Source organism: Muntiacus reevesi, chromosome 2, assembly GCF_963930625.1.
Source record: "Muntiacus reevesi chromosome 2, mMunRee1.1, whole genome shotgun sequence".
Taxonomy (NCBI): domain Eukaryota; kingdom Metazoa; phylum Chordata; class Mammalia; order Artiodactyla; family Cervidae; genus Muntiacus; species Muntiacus reevesi.
Window position 1 is genome coordinate 262,843,523 of NC_089250.1, and position 14,912 is coordinate 262,858,434.

Below are 14,912 nucleotides of genomic sequence, written 5' to 3' on the forward strand. Positions count from 1 at the left end.
CTTCGGAGATCCTGGGGTCTCTGTGTCATGCTGGCAGACCCCAGACCAGAACACGGCAGAGGCCGAACTGGGGGGGAGGGCGGCGGCCTCTCGGTTGACTTGTCACCATCAGCCTTGCTATAGAAAGTGTGCTCCAGAGTCCAGTATGGTCAGCATCACCTGAGAGCTTGTTAGATGCAGATTGTCAGGTCTACCCCACCCCTGCTGAGTCAGGCCCTGCATTTTAACAGGATCTGCAGACCCTTCCTGTGCAACGATCGACCTTGGGGAGTGGCTGCCCCGCCCCACAGTCTGGAGTCTCAGCCAGGCTGGGCAAGCACGTGGCCTGTGTGGCTGCTGAAGCAGCTTTCCTAAGGTCCCTCTGGGGGGTTCAAAGTCTTCATGAAGCGCCACAGGTGGTTCCCATGCACCGTGGGGACACTGTCCCTCTGACCAGAGTTCCCGATGCACCTCCTCCCCACCCCCCAGGCTACTGCTCTGCAGGGGAAAGCCAGAAGGAGAACATGAGGCTGGAGACTGTGGAAGCAGGGAGGCTGACTGCACCCCCCAAGTGAGACCTACGGGGGACGCCCAGGACAGGAGCCCCAGGGAGGTGCTCTCCCCAGCAGGGGGGGAACTGCATACGTGTGTGTGTGTAGGGTGAGAAGTCAAGCTGCCAAAGGCAGAAACAGCAGGCTTCCCAGGCAAATGAAATGTAACAGAAAGGGAAGAGGAGAGAAGGCAGGCGGAATGAGAGGGGAGGGAGAGGGTGGGGCCTGGGCAGAGACCCCGCCCCCGGGCCTCTTGAACTAGCCATTGCTCCTGCCCCGGGAGGAGGCCCCGCACAGAGGGGGAAGCAGAGCTCACACAGCGACTGCAGGGCTTGTGAGCGATTCTGGAGCAGAAGCTCTCCTCACAGAGAGGGACACAGCAGACAGCAGGCACCATGGAGCCCCCTTCAGGCCCTTCCCGCAGACGGTGCGTCCCCTGGAAGAGGCTCCTGCTTGCAGGTGAGTGGGGACAATTTTCAGGGAGTGGGCAGAGACAGTTTTCAGGGAGAACAAGAGACTGGGTGGGAACTGGGGGAGACGGGGCTCTGAGAGGGGACAGAGTGCTTCTGTTCAGACCTGAGGGCAGAGGACAGGGGAGCAGGGAGCGTAGGGCCGGGGACTCAGCCACAGGAGACTCTCCATGAACTAGAACTGGTGAGGGGCAGGAAAACTTCAACTAGTGTAGCTTTTACAAGTTATTCTTCACTGAGCAGTAACTGTTGAAAACTGATGACGATAATAATAACTTATGTCTGGGTGTCACTAAAGAAAAACACTTAACCGCGAAGCTACACATTGTCCTTACCCCGCACCCTCAGAAACTGACAAAACCAGACTGTGGAATTCCTGGGACCCCTCATTCCTTCATCCCCAGGTACAATGTCTGGAGCCTGGTCCTGACACTGCATATCAAGCAGGATCAGACAAAGCCCCTGCCCTCACGGAGCTTACACTCTGTGGGGAGGAAGACAGACAAGCAGAGAGATCTAGAATGTGCTGTCAGGCGCTGACAGGCGTCATGCAGGAAATGGAGCAGGGAAGGATCAGCAAATGAACACGGAGGGTCTTTACAGCAGGTGGTCGGGGGGGAAGGACATCTCCCAAGAGGCCCCTGAGTGTGAGCAGTTGTGTGAGGGCAGTGAGGGAGTGAGCCGGGGGACAGCTGGGGAAACAGAGGAAATACAGAGCCCAGAGGGGCTGAAGTGATGGGGGTCATGCTGCTGACCTTGAACCAGGAGGACACACACACATATACACACACACACACACACACACCGACGCTGAGGGATGAAGAGAGCTACTTAGGACCCAGGGCACCATTTCCCCGTCCCCCACACAGGTCAGAATATTAACTGATTTCTCTCTCTTCCCTCCTAGTCTCACTCTTAACTTTCTGGCCCCTGCTCACCACTGCCCAGCTCACTATTGAAGTGGTGCCCCCACTTGCTGCAGAAGGATCGGATGTTCTTCTACTTGCCCACAACATGACAGAGAATCTTCTAGGCTATACCTGGTACACAGGAGAAAGGGTAGAAAACAGCCAGCTAATTGCATCATATAGAGTAGACATTAATGTAACTACCACAGGGCCTGCACACAGCGGTCGGGAGACACTTTACCCCAATGGAACCCTGCTGATCCAGCACGTCACCCAGAAAGACACAGGATCCTACACCCTGCTCATTACAAAGGATGATTTACAGACAGAAAGACAGACTGGACACCTCCACGTACACCGTGAGTGCTTCCTCTTACCTTGGGGTGTTGGGGTGGGAAGCAGTTGAATTCTGCTCTGACAGACCCGGATGGTGCCTCCATCTCCCTCTCCATTATGTGCCGTGTTGGGGTTTGAACATTTAGTGCAGGACACACACAGTGGAGACGAACTCCAAAGGGTCAGAATTCCACTGAGGGGCTCTGGACCCGGCAGACACTGCAGAAAGAAGGAGGGTCTGATGGGAGGGACTCAGCAGAGGGAGAGAACTCTCAGTCCAGGCCCCTGGGTCCCTCCCTGCGACCATGACCCTGAGGAAGACCCTGCAGGACTCAGCAGGGGCCTGGCCTGAGGGGTCCTCACAGAGAAGCTCAGGCCCACGGGGAAGCCCCTCCCCAGACCCTGTCCCAGGGTCCCGGCTCCAGTGACCACGGAGAACCTGGGCCGCTGGTGGGTGTTGGCCTCCCAGGCGGGGCTGACGGGCGGGTGATCCCAGCTCCCTGAGGCCAGGGTTTCTCAGCAGGTCACTGGCCAGGGCTCAGCCCCAAGAGCCGTGTCTGGGCAGGGGTGGAGTCCAGTCCGTCCCCTGAGACTCAGCATGGAGAGCAGGCTAGGCTGGGTCCCCACGCCATTAGCCGACCCTCTGGGCCCCAGTGGAGGCTCCAGAGGAAGGTCAGCGTCCCCAAGAAGGACCAGAGGAAGAGAAGATGCTCCCGGCAGCTCCTCACCCCGCAGTGGGCAGCCCAGGGAGCCCTCTCCTGTGGACACAAATAATAGTAGAGGCAGGGTTTTCTTTTCAAAAATATTTATTTATGTATTTATTAGGCTGCATCGGGTCTTCATTACGTCACACAGGATCTTTCGTGGGGGTTCGTGGGCTTTGTTGGTCCACTTAGTTACTCCGAGGCCTGTGGGATCTTAGTTCCAAAACCAGCGGAACCTGCATCTCTAGCATAGCAGGGCAGATTCTTAACCACTGGACTACCAGGAAGTCCCTAGACACAGTGTCCATGTCCAGCTTTAGACCAGCTAATTATTCATGATTTAAGGTTAATACACAGACAACATGGCACTCCTGATGCCATTTACCATTTATTCTGTTTTACTGAAGACAAGCTCAGTAAAATACAGGGAGATACAGTCAGTGAATCAGAGTCACACAGACCATGAGTGGCCAGTCAGGGGAAATATGTGTGGAAGGGTCAGGCCAACATCACAGCCCCACCCTCTCCTCCCTCCCAGGGGCCTTATCTAGGATCCCGGAAACCAAGTGTTGGTTCAGATCCTTTCTTCTTAGGCCTCCTCAACCAGAGGGAGATTCTAGTGTGAAAAGTCAAGGGAAATGGACAATTAATCCCGTTTACTCTGGAGCTAGAGCTTCCCAGTTGACCTCTAGTGGTAAAGAACCCACCTGCCAATGCAGGAGATGTAAGAGACACGGGTTCGATCACTGGGGCAGGAAAATGCCCTGGAGGAGGGCATGGCAACCTAGTCCAGGATTCTTACAAATTACCTGCATCAACAATCAAATCAGTGACAGGAATGTCCAGGCCTCCCCTCCTTAGGTAGCCAATATACAAGCTCCTCGCACTGAGTGAACCAGAGATCATTTATTTGCAGGTTACTGGAGGTGTTGGGTGTCACTCCCACTGGAGTAAAATGGAAAGGACTCAGTCTACTTCCTCACTCCCCATCTACACCTGCACCCAGCACAGGGCCTGACAGGCTCTCAGTGTTTCTTTGGGGAAGGAAGAATGGAAGGGAAAAGGACAGATGAATGATCTGTGATCTCTTCAGACCCTGGAATCTGGATGCAGAGTCCTAGGAGGCTCTGGCCACGCCTGCCGCCTGTCTCTCCGGGGAGGGGACCAGTGTTTTATCCTCTGACCACCTGTCCCTAAAGCGCACTGGGAGCCGAGTCTCACCTCGGCTGTGGGGCTGCTCCGCCGTGGGAGGGTTTCCAGGGGTGAGGGGCAGGGGGCCTGCTTCTGGGCCGCGGTGAGGCTCTTGGACCTCTGAATGTTTGAAGTCACTTGAAACTCCCACTTTGAAGTCGCTTGTAAATGGACATTTCTCACTCTCTGCTCTTTCCATGTCTCTCACCTTCCTCCTTCATTTCAGCCGGGACTGGCCCTGCTCTGCACAGCAACCCGCCTTGAGATTCTTGGGTGCACTTTCAGTTATGTTTGACTGTTTGCTCCTCTGTCCATGGAATTTTCCAGACAAGTATACTGGAGCCAGTTGCCATTTCCTTCTCCAGGGAATCTTCCCAACTCAGGGATCAAACTCACGTCTCTTGCATCTCCTGCATTGGCAGGCAGGTTCTTTCCCAGCTGAGCCACTAAGGAAGCCCTCGAACCCTACCCTTGTTAATTCACTTAGTCATGTCTGACTCTTTGCAATCTTATGGACTGTAGGAGCTCGCCAGGTTCTTCTGTCCATAGAATTTTTTCAGGCAAGAATACTGGCAAGTGAAAGTGAAAGTGTTAGTTGCTCAGTCATATCCGACTCTTTGTGACCCAGTGGACTGTAGCCTGCCAGGCTCTTCTGTCCATGGAACTCTCCAGGCAAGAATACTGGAGCAGGTTGCCATTTCCTTCTCCAGGGAATCTTCCCAAACTCATGTTTCTCATGTTTCCTGCATTGGCAGACGGGTTCTTTACCAGCTGAGCCAGTGAGGAAGCACCGCCTCCCCACCAGACCCGCAAATCCTTAAGCCTTCCACAGATACTTCCCCAAATAACTGACTGCCCTGTTCCCAGCCTGGCTTCTGGCCAGGTACACCCTCCCAGGCTATAGTAAAGGACTCAGAAATCTGGGAGCAGCAGCCTCTGTGGGGCTCCAGCACAAGCCACTTTCCCCAGGTCACCAGGAGAATGAACTTCAGCTTTGCCTTGGTCCAGAGGTCTTTCCCTCCATGGTGCCAGCCAGTGGAATCATGCCATGTGACAAGGATATGTAGCCCCCCCCTCACTGACCTATTCCTGAATGTGACTCAAGCAGGAAGTCAAAGGCAGCAAGACAGGTCTGCAGTCCCCAGGGGCTCATGGGCTCACTTCACCTCTTTGATTTGTGACCCACAGCCTTGTCCTGGTGTGACCCTCCTGTTCCTTTCAGGGATTCCCGAGACCTTCCCAGGATGGGACTGACAGACCTGTGCCATCTGATTGCTTTATTGCCTACTTTATCACCCGTGTGTCCTCAGGATGTCACCTTTATCACAAGGTGGGATGCTCCCCGACGATGAGGGGCCCGAGCCACTGTCTTTTCACTTAGCCTTGGTTCGACGCAGACAAAGTTGATCAAACACTTAGTTGTGTTTTCTGAGGCAGAAAGAAAAAAAAAAAGCATGCCACACACCTGTGGTGGGCCCCCTTCCCATTTGCCTGATTTGCCATGGAAACTGGTGAGAGGGGCCTCTTCCTCTAACTTTATTAATAGAATACATATCATTTCTGGGCTTCCTTGCTGGCTCAGACAGTAAAGAATCTGCCTACAGTAAGGGAGACCTGGGTTCATTCCCTTGGTTGGGAAGGTCCCCTGGAGGAGGGCATGGCAACCCACTCCAGTGTTTTTGCCTAGAGAATCCCAGGGACAGAGGAGACTGGAGGGCTGCAGTCCATGGGGTCGCAAAGAGTCAGACACGACTGAACGACTGAGCACATATCATTTCTGCTCTTTGAGATCATTCCTCCCTTTTTTAAAACAGAGACTCTGACTTGCCCTCTGATTCATTCTGTCCTCTTTTTCTTTAAACTTTAATGTCCATTTATTTATTTATTTGTGGCTCTGCTGGGTCCTCACTGCTGCACACGCGCTCTCTCTAGCTGCAGGGAGTGGGGGCTATGCATCGTTGCGGTGCACAGGCTCCTCACTGTGGTGTCTTCTCTTGTTTCAGGTCACGGGCTTCAGTAGTTGCAGCACTCAGGTACTGGAGTCCAGGCTCAGTAGTTGTGGAGCAGGGGCTTAGCTGCCCCATGGCATGTGGGATCTTCCCGTATCAGGGATCAAACCCACGTCCCCTGCATTGGCAGGCGGATTCTTTACCACTGAGCCGCCAGGGACGTCCCCGTGTGTTATTTCTGCTCAAACACCCAGTTCTAGGCTGTGCTGCCCAGTCTTCTTGGGGTTTAAGGACTAGGGGAACGCCCATCGTTACCCATCTCTGGGAAACCTTGGGAATTGAGGAGACGGTGAAGACATGTCTCCATCAGGCAATGTAGGTCTGTGCAGCTTGAAGGGACTCAGGACCTGCCCAGTCCAGGTGAGCACCCCAGGGCCAGGGCCAGAGGAAGCAAGTGGTCTCTGACTCACAGGCCTGGGATTATGCTATCAAACTCTGACACCTGACTGACACTTGAGGAAGTCTGTGCTTCTTCCAGACATAAGAGCAGATGGCCTCACACTCTCTGAGCTCAGATATTCATGCATTTGTCTCGTGATACACAGACCTGCCTTATTCTTTAAGGGCTCAGTCTGGCTGAGAGGAGAAAGATGGCAACCCTGATTAAAAATGCTTTTAGAGGAACCCAAGATATAAAAGGGGCAATGTTCTCTCTGTTATCTGCACAGCGGTGCTACCCACACCCGTCATCACCAGCAACAACTCCAGCCCCTGGGAGCACGAGGACACTGTGGTGTTAACATGTGGACCTGAGACCCAGAACACCTCCTACATCTGGTGGATCAACAATCAGAGCCTCCCCAACAGCACGAGGCTGGAACTGTCTGAGGACAAGAGGACTCTCACTGTGTTCAATGTGACAAGGAATGACACAGGACCCTATGTGTGTGAAGCCCGGAACCCAGTGAGTGTCCGCCGCAGTGACCCATTCACCCTGAATGTTCTCTGTGAGTAACCTCTGTTCCTATGTGGTCCAGGCCACCTGGCTGAATCTACAGTGCCGGAGGCCAGGCCATACCCATCCCTCTCAGGTCCCAATGCATGGAGCCTCACCTTTGGACACCCAGGTTGGCCATGACTTCCTGTCCCACGCAAGCCCAGGCAGACCTAGCCTTGAGCCAAGACTCGGAGGGGATGGACTGCTCTGTCTTGAGAGGCTCAGGGTCATCAGCCTGTGATGGGAGAAACAGGTTAATGTCTCAGACGCAGGATGAGTGAACATGAAGGGGTAGTTATTGTTGGGAAACTGTAAAACAAGACTGTCCCTGACTCAGAGAGATATTTAACTCTTCTACACAGTCCAGGAAGACTGAGTCGGGCCATAAGAAATTATGTAACAGAAAGTGAATGCCTCCCCCACGTTATGGAAGTCCCCTTGGCCCCAGAGATACACAGAGCTGCCAGGCCTGCCTTCACGGAAGTGTAAATCAGGAATGGGACTTGAATTTTTTTTAAACTGGAGGATAATTGCTTTACAATGTTGTGTTGGTTTCCGCGGTACAACAGCGTGAATTGGCCATTAGTATACATAAGGTCCCCTTTTCCTTCAGTCTCCCTACCAACCCCCATCCCCCGCCCAGGTTGTCACAGAGCACCAGGCTGAGCTCCCTGTGTTATACACAACTTCCCACTAGCTAGCTATTTTACATATTGGGAACGAAATTTTTTTCAATTTATGTATTTTTATTTACTTATTTGGCTGCACTGGGTCTTAGTTGTGGCATGGGAGATCTGGTTGTGGCACGAAAACTCTTAGTTTCAGGATGTGGGATCTAGTTCCTGGACCAAGGATCAAACCCGAGCCCCTTGCGTTGGGAATGTGATGTCTTAGCCACTGGACCATCAGGGAAGTCCCTGGTGGGGACTTTTTATATTTTTTTATAGTCAAAGAAAATTGTGGGAAAAGTCCAGGAAAGTTAATTAAAAAAAAAAAAAAAACTGCACTTGATGATGAAGATGTTAGACATATGGGCTAAGAAGAGGGTCCCGGTGCTGATACTACGGAGATGTCCAGGGAGACTGGTCAGGGGTCATGCCAGGGTACCTGGGGGTCAGAGAGGAGGTACAGTCCTCTCCTTACAGATCATCAATGAAGAGAGACTCCATACCTTGATCACAGACTCGGGCCCATCCTCTGGGTCACCTTTGCAGAGGTCACCGGGGCCCGGGGCTGGCTGAGATCTCTAGAGACAGCATGGCTCAGGCCCCTGACCCACTCTCAGCAGTCACCCCTCTGTCTCTCCACAGACCCAGTGGCACGGCCCTCCCTCCAAGCCAGCAACACCACAGTCACAGAACATGAAGGTCCCGTGGTCCTGACCTGCCTCACAAATGAGACTGGGGTCTCCATACGCTGGTTCTTCGAAGGCCAGAGTCTCCTCCTCACAAGGGGGATGACACTGTCCCTGGACAATAGCACCCTCACCATAGACCCCGTCAGCAGAAAGGACGCTGGGGATTATCAGTGTGAGGTCTCCAACAGGGGCAACTCCAGCAAAAGTGACCCCCTCAGGCTGCATGTGAAATGTAAGTGACCATTTGCCTTATGCTATATCTTTCTCTGCGGATTATTCTAACAATCGTGTGGAAAATGGAGAGAGTTGACGGTGGGCAGAATATTCAATGAGACCACTACAGGGCTTCCGAAGTGGCTCAATGGTAAAGAATCCTGCAATGCAGGAGACGAAGGTTTGATCCCTGGGTTGGGAAGCTCCCCTGGAGGAGGAAATGGCAAGCCACTCCAGTATTCTTGCTTGGGAAATCCCATGGACAGAGGAGCCTGGCGGACTACATTCCATAGGGTTGCAAAGGGTCAGACACAACTGAGCAACTGAATACACGCACATAGTAAACAGGTGGCAGAATGAGTAACAGCTCAATCTCTGAATCAAATACAGTTTCTTCTCCTGGGTTTAGCATTTTAGTGTAACTTTCACAAGATTTGGGGGTTTTTTTTCTGTTACCTTTTTTTTAACGTGAAGAATACATAAAATATATAATTTTAGCCATTTTTAAGACTGCAGGTCAGTAGCATTAAGTACATTGACATTGCCACTATCCATTTAGAACTTTTTCATCTTATTAGAAACTCTGTACCCCTTAAACAATAACTTCTAGAAGTCCCCCACCTCAAACCCTGGCAAACACCATTCTACTTTCTTTGTCTCTATGAATTTGATTATGATAGTCATTTTGTATAAGTGGAATCGTGTTATAGTTCAGTCGCTCAGTCATGTCCAGCTCTTAGCAACCCCGTGGACTGTAGCACACCAGGCCTCCCTGTCCTTCATCATCTCCCAGAGATTGCTTAAACTCATGTCCATTGAGTTCGATGATGCAATCCAACCATTTCATCCTCTGTCATCCCCTTCTTCTCCTGCTCTCCTCCCAGCATCAGGGTCTTTTCCAATGAGTTGGCTCTTTGCATCAGATGGCCAAAGTAGTGGAATCATATAACATTATAATTATCCCTTTGGGTCTGATTTATTTCACTTACTAGCATTATGTCTTCAAGGCCCCATCCATATTATAGCATATATCTGAATCCTTGTATGTATACACAATATTTCATCATTCATAAGTTGATTGTCTTTTAAATTGCTTCCATCTTTTGGCTGTTGTGAATATGCTACCATGAACACGGGTGTATAAGTATCTGTTCAATCAGTGCTTTCAATCTTTTTTATTGTGGCTGCGCTGGGTCTTAACTGCAGCGTGCGGGCTCTTCATTCTGGTGTGCGGGCTTTCTTTAGTTGCAGTGTGATGGCTTTTCTGGCTGTGGCACATGGATTCTCCTGTTCTCGGGCTTAGTTGCTCCAAGGCATCTGGGACCTTAGTTCCCTGACCAAGGATTGAACCCATGTCCTCTGCATTAGAAGGTGGATTCTTAACCACTGGACCACTAGGGAAATTCCTGCTTTCAGTCTTTTGGGCACACAACCAGCAGTGGAATCACTGGATCAAATGGCAATTGTTTGTCCAACTGTTTGATGGACGGCCATGTAGTTTTCCATGGTGGTTGTACCATTTTGCATTCTCACCCGCAATGCACAAAAGTTTCAATTTTTACACATCCTTGCAAATACTTCTTGTTTTCTGTTTCCTTTTTTTTTTTTCATAACCATTCTAAAGGGTAAGAAGTGATCTCTCACTGTGGTTTTGATTTGCATTCCCCTAATTACTGGTGATGTTGAGCATCTTTTCATGTGTCTATTGGCCATTTGTCTGTTGTTTTTTTTTTAATTTAAAGGAATATATTTTACAATGTTGTGTCAGTTTCAGGTGTATAGTAAAGTGATTCAGTTATATGTATACATATATACATTCTTTTTCAGACTCTTTAGCCATATAGATTATTACAGAATATTGAGTAGGGCTCCCCATGCTATACAGTAGGTCCTTGTTGGTTATCTATTTTATATATAGTAGTATGTATATGTTGACCCCATGCTCCTCATTTATTCCCACACACACACATTTCCCCTTTGGTAACCATAGGTTTGTCTTCTAAATATGTTGAGTCTGTTTGAGTTTTGTAAATAAGTTCATTTGTATCACTTTTTAAAATTAGATTCCACTTATGAGTGATAGCATATGATATTTGTCTTTCTCTGTCCAACTTGGTTCACTTAGTATGAGACTCTAGGTCCATCCATGTTTTTGCAAATGGGATTATTTCATTCTCCTAATATCTGAGTAATATTCCATGGTACATGTATGTACCACATCTTCTTTATCCATTCCTCTTGTTTACATCTTCTTTAATTTCTTTCAGTAGTGTTTATTTATAATTCCTAAATGTATAAATCTTTCCCCCTCCTAGTTAATTTCTAAGTATTTTGTTCTTTTGATATTATTTTTATTATCAAAATAGAATAAAATTTTCTTAACTTCCTTTTTGAATATATTTTATATAAAAGCAACTGATCTTTTTTGGTTTGTTTGTTTGTTTGCAACTGATCATTACATGTTGTTTTAGTATCCTTCAACTTTGATGAATTGTTTATTAGTTCTAACAGTTTTCTGGGAAATCTTTATCATTTTCTACATATAAGTTCATGTCATCTGCAAACAGAAATAATTTTATTCTTCTTCTGCAATTTGGATATCTTTTATTTCTTTTTCTTGCCTAATCCCTCTGGCTAGTATGTCCAATACTATTTTGAATAGAATTGGAAAAAGCAGGCATTGTTATCATGCTCCGTCTCAGAAAATAAATGTTCACTCTTTCACCATTTAGGATGATGTTAGCTATGGGGTTTTTATATATGGCCTTTATTATGTTGAGGTGGTTTCCTTTTTTTCCCAGTTTTGAGTGTTTTATCATAAAAGGTTAGTGGGTTTTTGTCAAAGGATTTTATTTATTTAACCTCCTTACTTTATAGTCTGTTCATATATTCTATTTCTTTATGATTACATCTTGGGAGCTCTCATGTTTCTAGGAATTTGTCCATTTCACAGCAGTTATCCAATTTGTTGGCATAGGATTATTCCTAGTACTCTTATACTTTGTATTATTTTTGTAGAATTAGTAGTAATGATTCCACATTCATTTCTGATTTTTATGATTTGAATCTTCCCTTTTATTTTTCTTAGTCAATCTACTTAAAGATTTGTCAATTTTGTTAATCTTTTCGAAGAACAAAATACTGGTTTTATTGATTCTATCTACTGTTTCTTCATTCTCTAGTTTATTTATCTCCATTCTAATTATTATTATTTCCTTCCTTCTGCTAGCTTTGGGTTTAGCTTTTATTCTTGTCCCTCAAGTTGTAAATTTACGCTGTTGATTTGAGATCTTTTTTTTAATATAAGCATTTATAATTATAAATTCTTGCACAAGAGTCTTAACTTCTCTGAGCCTCAGAGTCCTCAAGGGAGAACTGCAATAAAAGAACCTTCTTTATGGCATTTTTTCACAGCTTTAATGTAATATTCAACTAAACCCTTAGCAAAATACCCACACGGGGAACATTTTCCAAACAATTTAGCTGCTATAATTATTACTATTGCTGCTGTTTAGTTACTAAGTCCTATCCAACTCTTTGAGGCCCCATGGACTATAGCTCGCCAGGCTCTACTGTCCATGGGATTTCCCAAGCAAGAATACTGGAGTGGGTTGCCATTTCCTTTTCCAGGGTATTTTCTCGACTTCATTAGGCTATATAAAGTCAGGTATTCCTAGGACTACTTGACTCTCGATCCACATCTCATTAGCCATATGGCTTTAGGTTTTCCACCATTGTAAACCTCAGATTTTCCATCTATAAAATAGAAATAATGTCTATCTGACTGGGTTATTATATGAATTAAATGAGATATTTGGCAAATATATAGCACAGAGCCTGGCACAGATTATGTATGTCATAACAATAGCTAACATTAGCACTGATTTTCAGTCTTGAGCTGAACGGTAAGGACCACTGAAGTAAAAAAGAAGAAACAGACAAAAGGTGTTATATATTTGGGGAAGGAAAGCACAAAGATCCACAGGAACATGTTACTTATAAATATGGAAGAGAGGAAACAGGGGGGTTGAGTACAAAGTTTCATGTCTAGTATGATAGTTTTCATTCCATGAGATGCAGCCAAGATGGGATTAGACATCTAAGACATTCCTTGCAGAAAATGCCTGTGAAGGAAAGTGAGGCAGGAGTGGGACGAGCCTGGGAGGGTCCTCAGAGCAGGATGCACATTGGATCCCTAGGAAGGAGGAAGTTTCAGGCTGCAATGCAGTTCTAAGAGATATCTGCAAAGCTGGCAAGGAGTCCTTGAATTAAAAGTCACCCATCACACAAAAAATTTATTTCTCACAGAATTGGGATTGATTTCATATTCCTGCTGGACATCTGTGTGAAGGATGGTCTCTGTGCAAAGGGGTAGTGAATTCAGAGGGCCTTCCATCAATTAAGTCCCCACCATAATACACCTCCTTTGGCCCAGACAGTAAAGAATCTGCCTGCAATGCAGAAGACATGGGTTCAATCCCTGGGTCGGGAAGATCCCCAGGTCGGGAAGATCCCCGGGTCAGGAAGATCGCCAGGAGAAAGAAATGGCAACCCACTCCAGTATTCTTGCCTGGGAAATCCCATGGACAGAGGAGCCTGGTGGGCTACAGTCCATGGGGTCACAAAGAGTCAGACATGACTCAGGAACTCACACTTTCGTAAGACACCTAACAGGTGCATATTCATGGCAGCCATACCTGGTACCCAGGTAAAGATGTAACCATGAAAAGATGGGAAATGATAACATACAAAAATAACCATCATCAGTCCTTCTTACATTTCTAAAGACTTCAAACATATGAGTGCAGAAAAGCCAGGTTGGAATTGAGGAATGTGGTCACCAACCTAGAAATACAATCACAGAGGAAAAAATCGCAAGGATATAGGCGGTTACTCACCTCACAGCAACCTTCCACAGAAAGTTTATACCTTGGAGGAACAAGCAGAGACTATTTCATATTGAGTTATTTCCCAGAGCCCCTCTCATTCATTCTTCTCTTTTCTTTCCACAACAGATAAACCGACACCAGAAAGTTCCTCTGACCTCTCAGCTGGTGCCATTGTCGGCATCGTGATTGGAGCTGTGGCTGGGGTGGGTCTGATAGCAGCCCTGGTGTATTTTCTGTACATCAGAGAAACTAGACGGTATGCCACCTTTCCTCTTGTTCCGCTTTCTTTGAGGCTGACTGCCCTGCTTGGGAGAGGGAAGGAGACTTTGTCTCTGTCTCTGGCCTAGATCTGCTCCTCAGTCTTCCTGCTTCTTGGCACTGATTCTTATGGGTCTCCTCTTCCCTGGTCTTCATGTTTCCTGTAACCCCCTGTCTCTTGGACATGGCTATTCCCACCTCCATCTGGTTTAGAGAGGGCAGAGCCAATTGTGTTCCTCTGTCCCAGGCAGGGAAACCAAGGTCCAAGAAAGAAAACCAATGAGGACATGAAAGGAGGAGCAGGAGGAAGGGAGACCTGTGCTCTGTTGACCACAAGAGCAGGAGGAGGGAGGGACATGACTGGAAGAGAACCTAAGAAAAGCAGGAACAACCCAAGGCCTCCTGGGCAATAAATAAAGTGAGAAATAACCAGCATCTACCTACAAAAGTGGAAAGATGTCCGGGTAGAAATAGAAGCAGTTGAGATGAATGGCCGTAAATGTTCTGAAGAGTCAGTAAACCAGAGAGGAGTAAACATGAGAGGGGGTAATGGGTAGATTGAAGACAGAGGTCCTAGGAAGAAAGAGGACCAACCAAGGTAAAAATGAACATGGAGGAACCCCATGGAATCATGCCAACACTGTGCTTCCTAATTCAAGGAGCAGAGACCCTGTGCCTGGGAATAGTAGTCACTGTGTCTGATATTTATTTAGGGCAACTGACCAGCGCGATCTCACAGAGCACAAATCCTCAGATCACAACCACAGTAAGTAGATCTACTCACTCAGTGAGAGCTGGTTTGTTCCACCACGTGCCCTGACTGACCAGGGAACCCCTACCTTCTGAAATATGAGAGGTGATCTCAGTCCCCAGCCTCAGTTTGGTACAGGTCCTCACACTCTTCCTAGTCATGGAAGAGCCCCCGGAGACATGGCCCCTCTGAGGCCACACAAACCAGGCAGCCGTGAGATGGCCGAGCTTCCAGGAGCCCTTTCCTCATCCTACCTCCTTCCCCCTCCTGCCTCTGTTATGGATACGGACTTCTCCTATGGTGAGACTTTCCCTGCCTCTGGTGCTCTGGGTGCTGTGGGCCTCAGCCCGTCCTGCCTC

At 48.0% G+C, this 14,912-nt stretch overlaps 1 protein-coding gene across 1 annotated transcript in view; it reads left to right on the forward strand.

Annotated features, from left to right (window-relative positions):
• The first annotated feature begins 925 nt into the window (after positions 1-925).
• Positions 926-14,912, forward strand: part of LOC136157506 (carcinoembryonic antigen-related cell adhesion molecule 5-like) — a 42,460-nt gene continuing 28,473 nt past the window's right edge. Inside the window, exons 1-6 of the mRNA XM_065919368.1 lie at positions 926-989; positions 1,908-2,267; positions 6,817-7,095; positions 8,396-8,674; positions 13,671-13,800; positions 14,516-14,568. Of these exons, the coding sequence (XP_065775440.1) occupies positions 926-989; positions 1,908-2,267; positions 6,817-7,095; positions 8,396-8,674; positions 13,671-13,800; positions 14,516-14,568 (1,165 nt within the window). The remainder of the gene's footprint in view (positions 990-1,907; positions 2,268-6,816; positions 7,096-8,395; positions 8,675-13,670; positions 13,801-14,515; positions 14,569-14,912) is intronic.